Raw genomic sequence first — 20345 nt, 5'->3', positions numbered from 1 at the left:
TCCCTAATTCATCCCATTTGACCTTTACTACATTTTTCTTGACTCCTGTTTTAAGGAATCACTTTGAGTAAAACAACAATAATGCTGAGAAAAATGTACAATTTGCATTTCTGATGAAAAATTGATGTTTTTTTTGCCCTTGAATCATGCAAAGCTTAGAATTTGGACCAAGTTTGGCTCTTGTTTTCCCCCCTAAGCCTAGAAATGTGTGACGAGCGTCTTAATTTCACCATGTGTCCTCTCTGCGACGGAGCCTGCGACTTCTGGCGGCTAAGCACGGCCTGCGGCACGGCCAGAGCCTCGCACCTCTTCGATAACCCAGCTACTGTCTTCTTCGCCATCTTCATGTCGCTGTGGGGTGAGTATGACAAAACACATTGCATTAATTTGCTGCCGTTAACGGTGATCGGGGTTCAATTCCATTACAAATTGGAGAAACGCGTTTATTCATGAAAGGCAATGCCAATGCCAATTATCAATGGTGGACAAATAGAAATAAATGCATATGGCCGTTGTTTTTTATTTAGATTTTTTTTTTTACCTAAGAATACACCAGGAAGATGAAAAGAAATATTTGCACTGAAAATTATGCCACATTTTTGAAGGGCAATTTTTTAATTTGAATTTTTATTGAATGCTTTTATTGTCATTATATAAATATAATGAGATTTGATGATAAACCGAAAACAGACGCTAAAATGTAACAATAGTAAAACAGACCACAATAGTAAAACAGACGACAACAGTCTAAATGGACAACAACAGTCTAAATTGACAACAGCAGTCTAAATGGACAACAACAGTCTAAATGGACAACAACAGTCTAAATGGACAACAACAGTCTAAATGGACAACAACAGTCTAAATGGACAACAACAGTCTAAATGGACAACAACAGTCTAAATGGACAACAACAGTCTAAATGAACAACAACAGTCTAAATGGACAACAACAGTCTGCATGGACAACAACAGTCTAAAGACAACAACAGTCTTAATGGACTACAACAGTCTAAATGAACAACAACAGTCTAAATGAACAACAACAGTCTAAATGAACAACAACAGTCTAAATGAACAACAACAGTCTAAATTGACAAAAACTGTCTAAATTGACAAAAACGTCTGAATTGACAACAACAGTCTAAATGGACAACAGCAGTCTAATAGGACAACAACAGTCTAAATGCACTACAACAGTCTAAATGGACTGTTATTAACATTTCTTCAGATAATTATAACCTTAAAAAAGCAACATAAGATGCTGTCAGTGTTCAGAGAGAATAAAAAAACAAGTTGTACTTTATTACTAACAGTCCAGAAAATATGTTACAAGCCATTTTTTTCAGTTTTATTTGTGAATTATTCCAAACTCTTTTGTAGCCGTGCTGTTCCTGGAGCACTGGAAACGTCGCCAGATCAGTTTAAGCTTCAGCTGGGATTTAACCGGCATCGAGGATGACGAGGTACACCCATAAACGGCACGACCGGGCGACAATAGATAACAATATTCCACTTGTTTAACTCCAGGAACATCCACGACCAAAATATGAAACCACCCTTCTTCGGAAGAGGCAGCGGAAGCAGAAAAAGAAGAAGAAAAATCAGGTAGGAAGGTCTTTTTTTATGAGTGACTTTCTGTGAGGAACCTTGACAACGGCCTAGATTTCCTCTAAATGGGGACAGTTGTTCCCTCGATGGACAAAGTCCGTCCTTTCAGTCCCAGTGACGGTGTAGACTCATTTTTCAGGTCATTCGCCATCCCCAAAAATGCCAGCGTCCTGTGTGTGTCCAACATTGGATTGGATTGGATAACTTTATTCATCCCGTATTCGGGATATTTCTTTGTCGCAGTAGCAAGAGGGTGAAGATGCTGAAATAGATTAAGCATTTTAGACATAAATAGATAGTAAGTAGTACTAAATAGTAAGTTACTAAAGTATTACTAAATAGTAATAAATAGTAAGTTAATAAACAAATACATGAATAAATATATAAATAAGTTACTGTTTTGCTGAAATATATATATATATATATATATATATATATATATATATATATATATATATATATATATATATATATATATATATATATATATATATATATATATATATATATATATATATATATATATATATATATATATATATATATATATATATATATATATATATAAATATATATGTATATATACATATATATATATATTCATATACATATACATATACATGTACATGTACGTGCTTCTATATATGTATGTGTGTGTGTGTATGTATGTATATACGCACATGCGTATATACATATATACATACACACATATATAGAGGCACATATATACGTATATACATATATACATACACATACATATATAGAAGCACATATATACATACACGTACATATATAGAAGCACATATATACGTATATACATATACGCATACATATATAGAAGCACATATATACGTATATAGATATTTACATACACATACATATATAGAAGCACATATATACGTATATACATATATACATACACATATATAGAAGCACATATATACATATATACATCAGCGACTCCATGTGTTTTTGTAACCTAGGGGTCGGGAACCTTTTTGAAGAAGAGAGCCATAAACAATTCCTATTTTCAAACATTATTCATTGAGACCCATACTCAGAATTTAAAAGTCAAAATACATGAAAATGTGAGCATTTATTATTCATTTCACCACTTTGAAAGTAAGAAAAAGTCTGAGGTATTTTGAGAACATTAATTCACTGTTGCTAATCAATGAGTATTAATGAGAGTACGCATGCAGAAGAGTCTAATGAAGAAAAAGGCAGAGAGCCATATACACCCATCAAAAGAGCCACATATGGCTCCCGAGCCATAGGTTCCCTACCCTTGGTGTAACATGTCCTTCTGTCCTGCAGCCAGTCAAGCAAGAGGATGGGACAGTGACAGGGAAGGACAGATGGAGGGGAAAGCTACTTTTAGCAATGGCTGCAGGAACACCGGTAACCTCTATTCCTATTTGCCTATTTTTTCCCCCCTTTTGCACACAAAGGCGTGTCTGTTCTTCTCTTCCTGTTCCATCTTCTGGCTTCGGCACTTTCAGGTACTATTGGCGTGAGTCTGAATGATATCAAATGGATGGAAAGGCAAAATTCAGATCCATATAATCATCTTTTGGATTAAAAAAGAGGAAAAAAGAAGGCTTATCATTCCTATTTATGAAACGTTTTAGCACCAAAATTGGCCAAAACTAGAGATGACCCATATTTTATTGACTTATTTTTCTTTTTCATATTGATTAGTGTGTATAGCAGCTCCAATATTTATTTCAAATAATAAGTGCTAAATTCTAAATTTAAATCATTCATTTTCTGAACCGCTTCAATTTAGAGGACTTGTGTCAAAGTGGCGGGCCGGGGGCCAAATCTGGTCCGCTGCATCATTTTGTGTGGCCCGGAAAAGTAAAGGATGAGTGCTGACTTTCTGTTTTAGGATCAAATTCAATTGAGTATAGATGTATATTAAATTTCCTGATTTTCCCCCCTTTTAAATCAATCATTGTAATTTTTTAATCAGTTTTTTTGTTCAAAAATCATTGTGTAAAATCTAAATATATATATATATATATATATATATATATATATATATATATATATATATATATATATATATATATATATATATATATATATATATATATATATATATATATATATATATATATATATATATATATATATAACAAGCTCAAATATACATTCTTTTAGATCTATAAAAAACTGAATATTCAGGGATTTTAATCCAGTTCTTTTAATCCATTTATATAAAAAAATATATATAAATATTATATCTAAAATGGTCTGACCCACATGAAATGCAGTTAACGTTAAATCGGCCCATGAACCAAGTCTGACACCCTTGATTTAGAGTGTCTAACCAGGCATATCTTTGGAATGTGGGACGAAACCGGAGTACCCAAAGGAAACTCACACAGGTCCAGTGAGAACATCCAAACTCCACACAGGTGGACCCTACTAGATTTGAACCATGACCCCAGAACCGTGACGCCGACATGCTAACCACTCAACCGCCGGGCCGCCTACATTCATATGTTAAATCTTAAATCTCTCAACTCAATATATTAGCTAATGTGCCAATTCAAAAGAGTGATAACCAGAAGTAACCAAATAAAAAGCCAGAGGGAGTTGAGTCCAATGTTCCCTCTAAGCTGCATGCATGCGCAATTGCGCTCTTACTCTCGTCTTCTCTGCGCAGCAGCAATCATATGGCATGCAGTAAATAAAATCCAAACTATATTTTTTTACCCCTTTCCCCATGATGGCGCCGTTTACGCAGCAGTCAGTGGCAGTAGGTCTGTCCACTCTTATGTTTTTCGTGTTTTACAGCATGTTTTACATAAAAAAATTAGAGGGAACATTGACATGCACCTACTTATGCCAGGTGTTATACTGGTGTGCCCATAGCGAGCAATGATGATGTCGCTCACACTGGAACTCATAGCGCTTAGGGAGGTTGTCTTTCTGCCCAGACCAATAAAAAATTAGAGGGAACATTAGTTGAGTCATGTAGGTTTCAGTGTATCTATCAAAAAAGCTCCTTGGGCTTTTATTTTGTTTCGTGACCCTGGTGAGGGGTCAGAAAAGGAATAGAAATCTGCAATAGGGGGCCTTACAATTCAATTTTGTGGAATGGCTCGGTTGAGCTCCTCCTGTTGACTCGTTCATCATCGAAAAAAGCAGCGTTTTCAAGGTCTCTGTGCTAATAAAAGCAAATAGAGCAGCCGCTTTATTTAACTTGACCCACTTGTGTCACTTTTCATCTGAAATGTTTCTGATGTTCTTCCAATCCGCCGGCATGTCCCACCCGCCCGGGGAGTCTCGTCCCCTTTTTTTGGACAACATCCAGACCCCCGTGCCAAAAAAAATCAATGTGGCGAAAGTTCCATGTCACTGTTTTGCAGAAACAGAAATTTCATATTATTATTATTATATATTTACTTGCAATGAAGAAATGCTTTGCTTTACACCCTGAAGTAAATGACTCAGATAATAGACTTCAAAATGAATTTTAAAAAAATACACACTAAAATTATTGAGTTCCAAATGAATTTTGAAAAAATACACACTAAAATTATTGACTTAAATGAATATGGAAAATATACACACTAAAATTATTGATTTTAAAAGGAATTTTGAAAAAATACACACTAAAATGATTGGCTTAAATGAATATGGAAAAATACACTAAAATTATTGACTTCAAAATGAATTTAGAAAAAATACACACTAAAATTATTGACTTAAATGAATATGGAAAAATACACACTAAAATGATTGACTTCAAAATGAATTTTGAAAAAATACACTAAAATTATTGACTTAAATGAATATGGAAAAATACACACTAAAATTATTGACTTCAAAATGAATTTAGAAAAAATACACACTAAAATTACTGTCTTCAAAAATTATGAGAGTTTTTTTTATCTTCCAAATGAATGCAACTTGCTTTGGTTACAAGAAGAAAACAAAGATAAAAATCAAAGTGTTGAGAAAGAGGGAGGGTGACTGAGTGGGAGTGAGGCGTGCTGGGCAAAAAGCCAGAGGTAAGATTTGTGACCATCACTATGGCGACACACATCTCTCGACTCCCGTGTTTGAGTTAAGGAAACTGTGCACTTGGATCAGAAATGATGGAATTGCATTATTACAGTTAATCGTATTTCAAGCAAATATGGCCTTGTTCATAGTATGGAATTTTGAGAGTAAAATATGCATTGATACATGTTGGCCACTAGATAGAACCATTGAGTTTCCACTGAGGAGATCTGATGTCTATGTGAAGCATGTCCAAACCTTTTATTTTTTTGTATGAGGTCGGTTTTCAAAATAAAAGATGCAAGTTCTACATGGAAATCATTCCAAATAGACAATGGGTAGGGAACTTGTGGCTCGGGAGCCACATGTGGCTGTTTTTATGGGTGTTTATGGCTCTCCAGTTTTTAATGAAACCTTTCTGCATGCATGCATCCCTTTGATTAGCATCAGGGTAACAATTTTGTCAACATAATTCTGGAACTTTTTCTACTTTAAAGGCAGTGAAATGACTAAAAATGCATGCGTTTTCATGTATTTTTACTTCTAGTAAATTCTGAGTATGGCTCTCAATGATTAATATTTGAAAATATGAATTGTTTATGGCTCTATCGGTCAAAAAGGTTTCCAACCCTTGGTGTAACGTAACCCAATGTCTATGCTGGTTCTTGATAGGTTGCCATTGAGAAGTTAACCTGGAAAGACCGCCTTCCTGGATATTGCATTAATGTTTCCTCCATTTTGTTTATGGTGAGTAAAATCATCCTCAACTCATTGCCAACGCTAGATATTCACAATTCACAATTTCAGTGCCACTAAAGCGAACTAAAGCTCCCTGGTGACCAGACGTTTGGTCGCCGGTCTTTTGGTCGCCGGTCTTAAGGTCGCCGGTCTTTTGGTCCCTTTTGCTCGCTGGTCAAATGTACTTAGATACTTAACAGTACTTAGATATTAAACTCTCTCTCTTAGATATTAAACTCTCTCTCTCTTAGATATTAAACTCTCTCTCTCTCTTAGATATTAAACTCTCTCTCTCTCTCTCTTAGATATTAAACTCTCTCTCTTAGATATTAAACTCACTCTCTCTCTCTTAGATATTAAACTCACTCTCTCTCTCTCTTAGATATTAAACTCTCTCTTAGATATTAAACTCTCTCTTAGATATTAAACTCTCTCTTAGATATTAAACTCTCTCTCTCTCTTATATATATTAAATTTTCTCTCTCTCTCTTAGATATTAAACTCTCTCCTAGATATTAAACCCTCTGTCTCTTCGATATTAAACTCTCTCTCTTAGATGATAAACTCTCCCATGAATATAATTTTGAGAGCTGGCTTCAACAGTAAACTCTCTGTCACAATTTGATCGGCGACCAAAAGACCGGCGACCAAAAGGGACCAAAAGACTGGCGACAATAAGACCGGCGACCAAAAGACCAGCGACCAAACGTCCGAGCACCAAGCTCCCTCCCTACACTTCATTGAAATTTTTTAATGTCTCTGTCCGCAGTTTGGCTTGACCTTTTCCGCCGTTTTCGGCGTCATCGTCTACCGCATCACGGTTTCGGCGTTGATGGCAATGAGCCCCGACCCGGAGACCAAGTCCAACGTGCGAGTCACCGTGACAGCCACGGCGGTTATCATCAATTTGGTAGTCATTCTCATCCTGGATGAAATTTACGGTGCAGTGGCCGTTTGGCTGACCGAATTAGGTATTTAAAATCCGGGTGGGATCGGGACACCAAAGATGGACGGCTTCTATCGTAAGACTTGATTCCCCATTTCTCCAGAAATTCCCAAAACGGAGACCAACTTTGAGGAGCGTCTCATCCTCAAGGCCTTTTTGCTCAAGTTCATGAACGCATATGCGCCCATTTTTTATGTGGCTTTTTTCAAGGGAAGGTATGTTGTGCCATTTTGCCATCCAGCATTTGCCAAGAGTCACTCATTTTTGGTCATTTTTTAGGTTTGCAGGTCGACCGGGCAGTTATGTGTACGTCTTTAACGATTATCGAATGGAAGAGGTGAGTATGTTTTCTTAATCAAGGTGTTTTTTCGTTTTTGGTTTTCTGTTTTTTCCATATATAAGGCGCACTGGATTATAAGGCGCACTGTCTATTTTGGAGAAAATGTAAGACTTTTAAGTGCGCCTTATAGTCGTGAAAATACGGTAGTAAATGTGTCCACTATTGATGAAAACAATGGTAGAATGATACAACTTCAGTACCATTGACAGCTACGTATGTCCAATTCATTTATGCAGACTTTAGCGTGTCTGTATGTGTTTTTTTTTAAATTTATTTATATATTTTTTATAGTGCGCACCTGGAGGCTGCCTGATTGAGTTATGCATCCAGCTCAGCATCATCATGCTGGGAAAGCAACTCATCCAGAACAACATCTTTGAAATCGGCATCCCGTGAGTAGGATCTATTCCTGGCATCAACGTGTCCTCCCCCCCCCCCCCCCCCCCCCCCCCCCCCCCCCTTAGTGACACACTGTCCAAAATGTCCATCCCAACAGTAAACTGAAGAAGCTGGTGCGGACGCTGAAGGATAAAGGAGCAGCCGAGAAGGAGGAGGAAGAGGAGAGGCCTCCCCAGCAGTGGAACCTGGACTACGCCCTGGCTCCCTTTGAAGGCCTCACGCCAGAATACATGGAAATGAGTAAGAAACGTCCACACGATGCGAGAAGCCAAGTTAGCTCAGCTCAGATGTTGAAGACAGGCGCTAAGCTCAGCCTCGGGGCACTCACGTCGCTTTGTTTGGCCGCGTGGAGTCCCGAGCCACCGGGAAATCCCCCTTCTCTCTCACGCTGATTAAATTCCACCACACTGACCGGCTAGGCTCGTCTTCCTCAAAGTCACATGTGTCAAAGAGGCGGTTTGGGGGCCAAATCTGGCCCGCCGCATCATTTTGTGTGGTCCGGGAAAGTAAATCATGAGGGTTGACTTTCTAGTTTTAGGATGAAATTGAAATGAAGAATTTAGATGTATATTACATTTCCTGATTTTTACCCTTTTAAATCAATAATTGTCATTTTTTAATCTATTTTTTCAGTGTTTTTAAATCAAAAATAATTTTGTATAATCAAAAAAAAATATATAAAAATATTTTCGGTTTTTCACTTTAATATTGAATTTTTTTTTTTTTAATTGTTTCCATTTGAGATGAAAAACAAATGATTATTAGATGTTTTCCTTTACTAAGAAAAAAAGTTCAAATAAACTGTTTCATATCTATAAAAAACTGAATATTTAGGGCTTTTGATCCAGTTCTAATTTAAAAAAAAAAAGCTTAAATCAACATTATTTTAGATCTATAAAAAACTGAATATTCGGGGAATTTAATCCAGTTCTTTTAATCCATTTACTAAAAAAAAAACAACTAAATACAAAAGACAATACTGCCTTATCACATTTTTGTCAGTTTTAAGTGCTGTAATTGTGTTCCAACCCCTAAAACCCAAATGATAAAACATTTTTCATGATATATGTTTGAAGCAAAAGAAAACAAGAAAATCAAAAAATTAATCATTATTAAGCCTTTAAAATTGATAAAAATATACAAAGACATTTCCCATTGAGGTGGAAACATGTAAACACGCACGTAAACACACAACTTCAAATGTTGAAAACTTTTCTTCATTTTTTACGAACGCAAAAGCAACCTAAAAAACATCTTCTTCTCCCACAGTCATCCAGTTCGGCTTCGTCTCGCTATTTGTGGCCTCATTCCCGCTAGCTCCCCTTTTCGCCCTCCTAAACAACGTGATCGAGATTCGACTGGACGCCAAGAAGTTTGTCACAGAGCTCCGACGACCGGTCGCCGTCCGCGCTAAAGATATCGGTAAATCTTGATGCTGTCTTTGTTTCAGATAAAAATACAGTGTTCCCTCACATATCGCGGTTAATGGGGACCGGGACCACCCACGATAAGTGAATTTCCGCAAAGTAGGGATTCCCCTTCAAAAATGCTTAATTTGAATTTAATTCAATTTTGAATTTTTTATTTTATTTTTTAATTTTATTTATTTATTTATTTTTACCCCTCTGTATACAGTACACCATATAGAATATGGGTAGATAGAGTGCAATTCATGTTATAACAAAAAAAAACCTGTAAAATATGTTGTTTCAATGTAATATTTGTATTTTTTTTTTTCCCCAAAAATTTTTGCGAAGCTCTGAGTCCGCAGTAGCTGAACCGCGAAGTAGCGAGGGAACACTGTTTATCTTTGCAGAGAAAATAGGAAATATTGGGTTTGTAACCTTTCTGTCAAAACAGGGTAATCCAAAATTCCCCTTTTTTCCACTGTTGGGTAATGTTGTCATGTGGCACAAATATTTTGGCCAATTTAGATTTCATCAGGGTTCATTGATGCTTAAGGCTAAGTGTGTGTGTGTGTGTGTGTGTGTGTGTGTGTTATACAGAGGTAATAGTTTTCACACTTTTCATTCATTAACTTAATTAATTTTCTTCCTTAGGAATATGGTACAACATACTAAGCGGCATGGGGAAATTCTCCGTCATAATAAATGTAAGTATAAATTGATTTTTTTAAAAAAATATATACATTTCAATTGCATTTTTAACTTTTTGGCTGCATTTGATGGTGATTGAAGGTAGTGACTCCGCTAAAAAAATATATCGGGGAGTTTTTCCAGATTTATTTGACTGGAGGATTGAAAATAAAGTAAAATTTTATTTTTTTAAGCAAATAAGAAAAATAACAGCGTGCTATTTATCCCCCAAAATTTTTTATTGGCTCTCAGGAACAGCGAGAGTCCATTTGAACTGCTAGAATTGGAACTGAAATGAATTGGATGTCTTTTTGTGATAAAATAATTAAAAATCACAGCCAAAATGTAAAAACAGCCAAATTTATCATTATCAATCTCAATGAAAGAGTTCTCTTTAATGGCGATTAATTGCGATTATTCAGGGATTATAACTACAAAAAATATTGAAAAAAGATGTCATACTGAACTAAATGAAAAAAAACATTGTCCCCCTGCTGTTATATAAATGTTTACTTTGAATCAAAGCAAACTTTTCCACAGCCAAAATCTTAAGCGACTTGATTATACCGGACGGCGAGTTGTTGCAATTTAAGATTTTTGGCAAAGACAACAAATTCCCTCCCCCCTAGGCCCAAGGGCTACATTTTTAAAAAACAAGAAAAGCTAAGCCTACACAAAGAGACATGTTCCGGTCATGCCTGGAAAAGTTCTGTTCACTGGAAAATCCGAAGCCAACTTAAGCCTTGAGCAAACCGCCACCTGATCGTCAAAGATGCGAATTCCCCCGTCACGAGCGCTTATGAGAAAAACCCGGGTTAAATCCAACATTGTGCTCAGTTAAATAAAGAAAAGTACCGTATTTTCACGACTATAAGGCGCACTGCATTATAAGGCGCACCCTATATGAATGACACATTTGATTTTTTTTTCCACATATAAAGCACACTGGATTATAAGCGTGACCGGACGTTTGGTCACCGGTCAAATGTACTTAGATATTAAACAGTACTTAGATATTAAACAGTACTTAGATATTAAACTGTATTTAGATATTAAACAGTACTTAGATATTAAACAGTACTTAGATATTAAACAGTACTTAGATATTAAACAGTACTTAGATAATAAACAGTACTTAGATATTAAACAGTACTTAGATATTAAACAGTATTTAGATATTAAACAGTACTTACATAATAAACAATACTTAGATATTAAACAGTACTTAGATATTAAACAGTACTTAGATATTAAACGGTACTTAGATATTAAACAGTACTTAGATATTAAAAGGTACTTAGATATTAAACAGTATTTCAATATTAAACAGTATTTCAATAGTAAACAGTACTTCGATATTAAACAGTACTTAGATATTAAAAGGTACTTAGATATTAAACAGTATTTCAATATTAAACAGTATTTCAATAGTAAACAGTACTTCGATATTAAACAGTACTTAGATATTAAACTCTCTCTCTAAGATATTAAAGTCTCTCTCTCCCGAATATAATTTTGAGAGCTGGCTTCAACAGTAAACTCGACCAAAAGGGACCAACAGACCGGCGACCAATTGGATTGGATTGGATCACTTTATTCATCCCGTATTCGGGAAATTCCATTGTCGCAGTAACAAGAGGGTTAGGATGCAGAAATAGGAAAGGCATTTTAGACATAAATAGATAGGTAATATGTAAGTTAATAAATAAATATATGAATTTGCAAGTTGCAAGCACATATTAATATATACATATAATGATTAATGCTCACATTTATAATAGTATCCCAGAATAACCCCAACAGCCTTATAGTCGTAAAAATTCGCTACCCAGGAAAACTGCTCCATTTTCCAGTGGCAAATCTAACTATTTGATCACTTTCTTTTTCTTTTTTTTTTCACTTTTGAGGCCTTTGTGATATCCTTCACATCCGACTTCATCCCCCGCCTCGTCTACCAGTACATGTACAGTCAATCGGGGACCATGCACGGCTTCATCGACCACACGCTCTCCTACTTCAATGTGTCCAATTTCAAACCTGGTACAGCACCGCATAACTCCCACCACGGCGACGTCACCGTGTGCAGGTAACGGGGGTGGGGCAAACGGCGAGCGCTATTTCACAATAGCTGACGGACAATGGAGTTTTCACCCCTTACTTACATAAGATACCAAAAAAAGTGATTTGACAAGAATGCCAGTCTTTGTGCCAGTGCATGTCTCCGAGATGATGTGTCTGGAAATCTCACAAGCGTGAAATTGGCGGTTACGGCCTCTTATAAGGCTCCGAGTGTGAACGGTGGAATTGTCGGCGGCGCCTCGGGGCTCAAAGTAAAAGGTTCAAGTCTTGGGCCGACCATGCCAGGCCAGGCGGATGAGACACTTTGGTTCTTTGTCCGCTACATAGCCAATGATGAATGGATGTACGTATGTGGCGAGAAGGAAATGGTGGGCAGAGATATTAAAGGGGGTGACAGATAGTCATCTGGGGGGATGAGAGTGGTAAACATCCCGAAATTTAATGTAGAATAGTTTCTAGAAAATGCAATTTTTGGAGAATTTGACTGTGGATCCTTTGCGCTCGCATGGACCACCTCGAGGGTATTTTTAGGTTATTCCATGTGTGTCAAAGTGGCAGCTCGGGGGCCAAATCTGGCCCGCCGCATCATTTTGAGTGGCCCGGGAAAGTCAATCATGAGTGCTGACTTTCTATTTTAGGATCAAATTAAAATGAAATGTATAGATGTATATTACATTTCCAGATTTCCCCCCTTTTAAATTAATAATTGTAATTTTAAAGCAATTTTTTTCTGTGTTTTTAGTTCAAAAATCTTTTTGTAAAATCTAAAAATATATTTAAAAAAAAGCTAATATCAACATCATTTTAGATCTATAAAAACTGTTTTAGGATCAAATTAAATTGAAGTGTATAGATGTATATTAAACTTCCTGATTTTTTTTCCCCCTTATAAATCAAAAATTGTAATTTTTTAATACATTTTTTTGTGTTTTTAGTTCAAAAATCATTTTGTAAAATCTAAAAATATATTTTAAAAAGCTAAAATAAACATTGTTTTAGATCTGGAAAAAAACTGAATATTCAGGGCTTTTAATCCAGTTCTTTTAATCCATTTATAAAAAAAAAAATCTAAATATTATATCTAAAATGGTCCTTCCCACCTGAAATCAAGTCGACGTTAAAGCGGCCCGCGATCCAACCCGAGTCTGCCACCCTTAGGTTATATTAGACCTCCGATTTAGACAGTGAATGATGTTCCAGGTATAAAGACTACAGAGAACCCCCCTGGTCTCCAGATGCCTACTACTTCTCCAAACAGTACTGGTGTGTCCTAGCAGCTCGACTGGCTTTCGTCATCCTCTTCCAGGTAAGAACACTTTTATTATGGCCTACTGAGGATGTTTCCTAGGTATACCTAATAAAGTCCAATGCATGTTTGCCAACCAGTCATTCCGAATTCCTTGTGTCATGGAGTGCATGGAAACAGTTAGGAACAAGTTCATGCAATAATGAGGGCATCATTACGTGTAGCTACATACCTTTGGAACAGATGTGGACCAAATGGGATTACCGTATTTTCACGACTATGAGGCGCACTTAAAAGTCTTCAATTTTCTCCAAAATATACAGTGCGCCTTATTATCCACTGTGCCTTATATATGGAAAAAACAGAAAAACAAAAACGAAAAACCACCACTGTCGGATATTTAAAAAAAAAAAAAACACAAACGCCTGAACTGAAACAATACTGTTAAATATGCAGATGCCATCTTACTTTACAAAATCTTCCATCATATAGCTCCTCCCCCACTGCAAGATTTTATACAAAAAAAAATCCTAAACATCAACAATGGCTGGCTCTAGAGGTGACTGTGTAGTGAGTGCTTCATACCTGGAAGTCAATAGCAATTACCGTATTTTCACGACTATAAGGCGAAAATAAAAGTCTTAAATTTTCTCCAAAATAGACAGTGCGCCTTATAATACAGTGCGCCTTATAATACACTGCGCCTTATAATACAGTGCGCCTTATAATACGGTGCGCCTTATATATGGAAAAATGTCATTCATTGAGGGTGTGCCTTATAATGCGGTGCGTCTTATAGTCGTGAAAATACAGTAACTCTCATTTTCTCAACTGGGTTTTTCGTTTCCCGTAGAACCTGGTGATGTTCTTGAGCTTGGTGGTGGCTTGGGTGATTCCAGATATCCCCAAAACTATCGTGGAGCAGCTGAAACGAGAAAAGAAGCTACTGGTCGACCTTTTCCTACGGGAGGAGAAGGACAAATTCCAGTTGATCCAGAGCCTCTTCGCTAAGGACGCCCCCGTTCCGCAGGTCGTTCCCCTACCGGGGCGCTACGGCACCCTGCCCCAGTGTACCACACAGGCGCCGCCGGGGGACGACGACGGCGGCGGCGGGGGGCCCAGGGCGAGATGCAGGGCGGCTAGTTTTACTTTATACACCAGGAAAGTTGCGACATCACCCGCAAATGAAAATTCCAGACACACGGCTGTGTGATCCCATATTTTGGATTCAAGTCAATATCTTCTTATCTGACTGTTTTAGATAAGTCTTTTGTTTGTTCACTTAAATGTGAAACTCATTGCGTAGACAAGCAATAATACCATTTTAAGCTGAAAAACATTATTTATGAACCATGGATAGTTCATCAGAATACTATAATATAAGTTTAGGGGTCATTGGATTCTATCCAATAGCCTACAAATGGACTCCAGTGGGAATGCCCTGTTTTTTTTGATGAATGAATGAATGGCTGGATGTGGTCTCAGTGAAACTTTATGGAAAATGACTACTCGGTGTGCTTAATTAGGCTCATTGTACGTATGTACTTTGAAAGAGAACTTGTAGCAACAACCGATTCTTTCGACTTATTCCTTGTTAATGACAGAAATCACTTGTGTTTACGTTGACTTTCTCGTTTTCAATGATTCCATTGCCACTATTTGTTTTTCCAGTACGCTTTCAAACCCCACATTCTTAAACAAGTGTGATTATATGCCAATTTGTTAAAGTGATGTTGGATGTTATTAAGTCTCAACTTTCTTTTTTTCGGGGGGGGTCGTGGGCTTTTGTTACTGTGAACGAGGACTCATTTTTATGTTGGGTGCACTTCATCGGAGCGTTCAAGTCAACTGTTTGGCATCGTCTGAATTGATGGAGAGTATTTATTCTCTATTTGGCTTATGACCAAGTGAAGTCATAAGAAAATGCTGCAAGAGTCACTTGTGTTTCCGATGCCTTGTAAGTAAGTGCCCTTGTTTTGCCATGACACAAATGAACATCTGTGGTCTTACTTCCTATCCAGAAACAGACTGTTAAATTCTTTTTCTCTATTTGGACTTAGAACAAGCAAATTGTGACTACGGTATGTGTTTAAGATTGTCATGTAGACCTAAATAAAGACATAATTGTTAGATGTCTTATTATAACATTTTTCTGTGAATTGTTTGATTTCTATTGAGATGGGTTTTCAAATGGGGACTCAAATGAAAACAATAAACATAAATAAATATGTTTATGTTCATGTTACGTGGCGACTTGTTATGTCATGATTTGTTGTTGTTTTTAACACATTTTCGACAAGGATGAGAAGTATGATATTTTTGTTTATTGTTTGACATTCTTGTTTTTAAAGAAAAAGCCCCTTGATGACATTTAATAGTGACATGCTCTGCAGGAGGTATTTGCAATTAATTACATATAAATATCGAATTATGTCAGTGGTGTATGAGTGTTATATCATCTTAAATATGTTTTTAAAAAATCTAATTGTAATTTTGAGTGACACAATTTTTTTTACAGTTTGGCACATAATCAGTTGCACTTTTTAAGCCTACGTTAATGTACTACATGGCAAACAAATCAATTTTTGCAGACTTTCATAAGTTAAAGATGGAAAATTCACCACTTGTAAGCAATGTTTGCTCTAAACTGCGCATGCGCAAGTGCGAACAACTGTCGTGTTCTCCGTTCAAGTCACGTGTGTTTACTTCCGCGAACAACGACATTGATTGGCTGCCTACGTTGCGCGTTTTGCGCCGGTGCCCACGATTTGCAGGTTAACGTGTAGCGAACGTTTGGCGTTTCGGTGCAGCTGTTGCCAAACGAGCCAAAATCAAAAACAAATATGCTTCTTTTGAGATGAAATGGCTGTCGAAGTTTGTGCAAATACAACAACAAGTGGTCAATTTGGGTGAGAATCATCAACATCTACGTTTGAGCGTGTCTAGTATGTAATATTGTTTGCCCTCGGCTGCAGTCGTGCATATTTACATATATGTTCAATAACATGAATCTAAATATTTTCTATACTATATGCTGTCCCTTATATCAAATAAATCAAACCAAAAATCAAAATAAATTTCTTCTCTGCAAAATCTGCAGCAAAGCTAAAGTTGTACGCGAGTATCCTGATGGAAAAGTATTGCATATAAATGCAAATTTGACTATTTCAAGTGGCACATTAAGTAGAAAAAAAGTCATTTAAAGGAGAATGAGACTGACGTGAAACACAAGGTAAAATCTTAGTCGAATTTGTGCATATTGTAGTGTCATGATTCACTAGGTGTTTTATTCATAGATATTAATCATGCCATTTTACTATGATACTAATGTGTGCCCATAGCAAATATGAAAAAATAGAGGGCAACATTGCTTGTAAGTAAGAAGCCATGTTCAAACGAGGTTTCCTTACGATAGAAACCCACGAAATGAGTCATGTCGGCATTTATTGTAGAATACTAACAATATTTTGACAATGCGCTGCTTGTGGCAATTCATTTGTAAGCACTATCATGATAATTAAAATCTCAAATGTAAACAAAATGACTCCTGCGAATGAAGTGCACACGACGAGTTAAGACAGGGAAAAAAAACAATATTAAATGTTAGCCATCAGCATTATATCATCATTATCCACACTCTCCTTAACAATCAAGTCACTGTTCTCCAAAATGACGATTCCTATTGCCCACACACGTGTGTTTGCTTTTTTTAGGGTGTTCCTCAGCCAAAGTGCGGCTTTATGAATGGCACGTTCCCACAACAACAGGCAGGCATCCCTCATTGACCTCTCGCAGTCTTGGAAAGGAATGTGGCCGCTTACCCGAGGCACCCACAGCTGTTTGGTGAGTATACATACACACATTCCTTAAGCGTGAAGATGTCCATCTGTTTGCCGAAAACCATCACGGTGGTACAGTCAAATTTGCAATCATTTAATTGCATTCATCAGCGCTGCTTGGCGTTTTGTTGCGATTTGCTTTTTTTATAGCGGTTTTAGCTGTTTTAGAAACGTGCAAAAGCTTGGAAACGAGGTGTTTGCGAAAAGTATATTTTGGCTGGTACCGTATTTTCACGACTATAAGGCGCACCGGATTATAAGGCGCACCCGCAACGAATGACATTTTTTCCATATATAAGGCGCACTGGATTATAAGGCGCACTTGATTATAAGGCGCACTGTCTATTTTGGAAAAAAAATTAAGACTTTTAAGTGCACCTTATAGTCGTGAAAATACGGTAATGGCTATTGACTTCCAGGTATGAAGCACTCACTACACAGTCACCTCTAGAGCCAGCCATTGTTGATGTTTTTGATTTTTTTGTATAAAATCTTGCAGTGGGGGAGGAGCTATATGATGGAAGATTTTGTAAACTAAGATGGCATCTGCATATTTAACAGTATTGTTTCAGTTCAGGCGTTTGTGTTTTTTTTTAATATCCGACAGTGGTGGTTTTTCCTTTTTGGTTTTCAGTTTTTTCCATATATAGGGCGCACTGGGTTATAAGGCGCACTGTCTATTTTGGAGAAAATTTAAGACTTTTAAGTGCACCTTATAGTCGTTAAAATAAGGTAATTGAAGTACTGAGTTGGGCAACGTTGGCGTGTCACACAGCCGCCAGCAAATCTGAAATGAACACCACTGGGTGACCCCAAATCCCAAAGCGCTGACATCATTCATCCTCCGACTCGGCACAGGAAACAAACGATTTTTCCTGCAAAAAAATGGACTATGAAAACTTTGCACAGTGACTACAAGATAATCTGCTTTTGTAGAGGACTTAAAACATCACAAAATATGTCGATTTATGTTTATTGTGGGGCGGTTTAATGCTTTGGTCTCACAGTTCTGGGGTCCTAGGTTCGATTCTCCGGTTTGTCGTCCTGTGCTGAGTTTGCATGGTCTGTATGGGTTTTCTCTGGGTGCACCCTCTTTCCTCCCACATTCCAAAAACGTGCATAGTAAGCGGGTTGAACATTCTAAATTGCCCATCGGTATAAGTGTGAGTCTTAATGGATGTCCTTTTTTTATAGAAAAAAAAGGTAAACATGACCAAAAAGTGACTTGCTTTGAGTTGTGAGAAACTCCGATGAGACTTTTTTTTTTAAGTGAGTGAGTTATGACTCCACTTGAACAAGGACTAAAATAATATTGTCCTAAAGTTATGGGAACAGTTTTTCTATAAATGAAATGTCACCGGGGAATGAAAGATCTCGTAAACTTATGCTAAAGCTCCTTTTTCAAAACATACACGGGATGATAAGGGTTATGAAAACAACAGTTGTCATCACACTGGCATTATTCAGTGTCATCTTGGCTACCATTGACGGCCATAGACATCTATTTTAAGTCATGTGATCGCAATGGTGGCTAGCCAATCGTAGGCAACCAGGAGACATAAGACCGCCATTTATGCATGTCTTTGGAACACGGGAGAAAACCTGAGTATCTAGAGAAAACCCCCACCAGCCAAATAGGTCCAATAAGAATATCTGTGAATTAAAATAATTGAAATAACTCAATTTAACGCGCCCATTTTGGCCCCCTACACATTATCGGACATGCACGCATAAACGTGGGTGGCCGGCCGACGGCGTCCCTCCCCAGACTTCACATCTGCAAGCCATCTCGGCTCTAAAGCACCTTCTTGTTTCCGTTTCCTCCTCTTCCCGCGTCCCTTGACGTTTTTGTGCTCGCGCCGGGACGGTCTCGCCCTCGGCTGACTGCACAAGCCTTCCATTGTCACCTCATTAAACGTGGGCCAGTTTCATTCAACTACGGCCAATGTCAATACCGTATTTTCACGACTATAAGGCGCACTTAAAAGTCTTAAATTTTCTCCAAAATAGACAATGCGCCTTATAATCCAGTGCGCCTTAGATATGGAAAAACCAAAAACAAAAACGAAAAACCACCACTGTTGGATATTAAAAAAACACAAATGCCTGAACTGAAACAATACTGTTAAATATGCAGATGCCATCTTAGTTTACAAAATCTTCCATCATATAGCTCCTCCTCTACTGCAAGATTTTATACAAAAAAATCCAAAACATCAACAATGGCTGGCTCTCGAGGTGACTGTGTAGTGAGTGCTTCATACCTGGAAGTCAGTAGCGATTACCGTATTTTCACGACTATAAGGCGCACTTAAAAGTCTTCAATTTTCTCCAAAATAGACAGTGCGACTTATAATACAGTGCGCCTTATAATACAGTGCGCCTTATAATACAGTGCGCCTTATAATACAGTGCGCCTTATATGTGGAAAAAATGTCATTCATTGAGGGTGTGCCTTATAATGCGGTGCGCCTTATAGTCGTGAAAATACGGTCATACTTATTCTGCTGTGAAACCATAGAGCGTTTTTTAGCTTTGTATCCGAAAATCATCACATAATCGTGACCATTCTAAACTGAACTGCCTATTTTGGGATGGGCGCTCTCCCCGAAGACCATGTACGGACTTTTATTCCAAGCAGTCCAAAAAAAATGGTATTTCAAAGCCCCTTCAAAGCTGATATGCGGAATGCCCGATGTTGAACCAGGCAACAAAGCGCTTCATAATCCACTAAAAGTCTCAAGTATGCGCAACGGACGGAGTACATTTAGGTCAGAACCTTTTCCAGGCCTGGTAGAATGAGGTATCAAAATTCAAAATGGAAGTTAACACTTGGGGTTAAAGGGTGTGTTTTTTCTACCGGTTGGTTTATTTGGACAAGTTGGGAGAACATTGAAAAAGTATTAGCAGAAGCGTGTTAGGTCAGACTGGGTTTTCAACAGCGCGTGTGATTGAACCGTAGACTTTTACGCCAATCTTTACCTTTTATAGAACATTCGTTGTGATACGGTGATACCTCTACTTAACAACATCTC

The 20345-nt window shown here is 37.3% G+C and overlaps 1 protein-coding gene across 1 annotated transcript in view; it reads left to right on the top strand.

Annotated features, from left to right (window-relative positions):
* ano2b (anoctamin 2b) overlaps window positions 1-20345 on the top strand; it is a 56312-nt gene that overhangs the window by 16544 nt on the left and 19423 nt on the right. Inside the window, exons 12-26 of the mRNA XM_077709402.1 lie at window positions 198-358; window positions 1383-1465; window positions 1530-1607; window positions 6300-6374; window positions 7135-7336; window positions 7415-7526; window positions 7591-7648; window positions 7943-8043; window positions 8148-8290; window positions 9320-9472; window positions 10111-10163; window positions 12054-12232; window positions 13426-13531; window positions 14325-16380; window positions 17185-17314. Coding sequence (XP_077565528.1) covers window positions 198-358; window positions 1383-1465; window positions 1530-1607; window positions 6300-6374; window positions 7135-7336; window positions 7415-7526; window positions 7591-7648; window positions 7943-8043; window positions 8148-8290; window positions 9320-9472; window positions 10111-10163; window positions 12054-12232; window positions 13426-13531; window positions 14325-14684 — 1864 coding nt within the window. The 3' untranslated portion in view covers window positions 14685-16380; window positions 17185-17314. The remainder of the gene's footprint in view (window positions 1-197; window positions 359-1382; window positions 1466-1529; window positions 1608-6299; window positions 6375-7134; window positions 7337-7414; window positions 7527-7590; window positions 7649-7942; window positions 8044-8147; window positions 8291-9319; window positions 9473-10110; window positions 10164-12053; window positions 12233-13425; window positions 13532-14324; window positions 16381-17184; window positions 17315-20345) is intronic.

The sequence above is a fragment of the Stigmatopora nigra genome, chromosome 23 (genome assembly GCF_051989575.1).
Source record: "Stigmatopora nigra isolate UIUO_SnigA chromosome 23, RoL_Snig_1.1, whole genome shotgun sequence".
Taxonomy (NCBI): Eukaryota; Metazoa; Chordata; class Actinopteri; order Syngnathiformes; family Syngnathidae; genus Stigmatopora; species Stigmatopora nigra.
The sequence above is the reverse complement of the archived record's forward strand: the minus strand, read 5'-3'. Positions and strand labels throughout refer to the sequence as shown.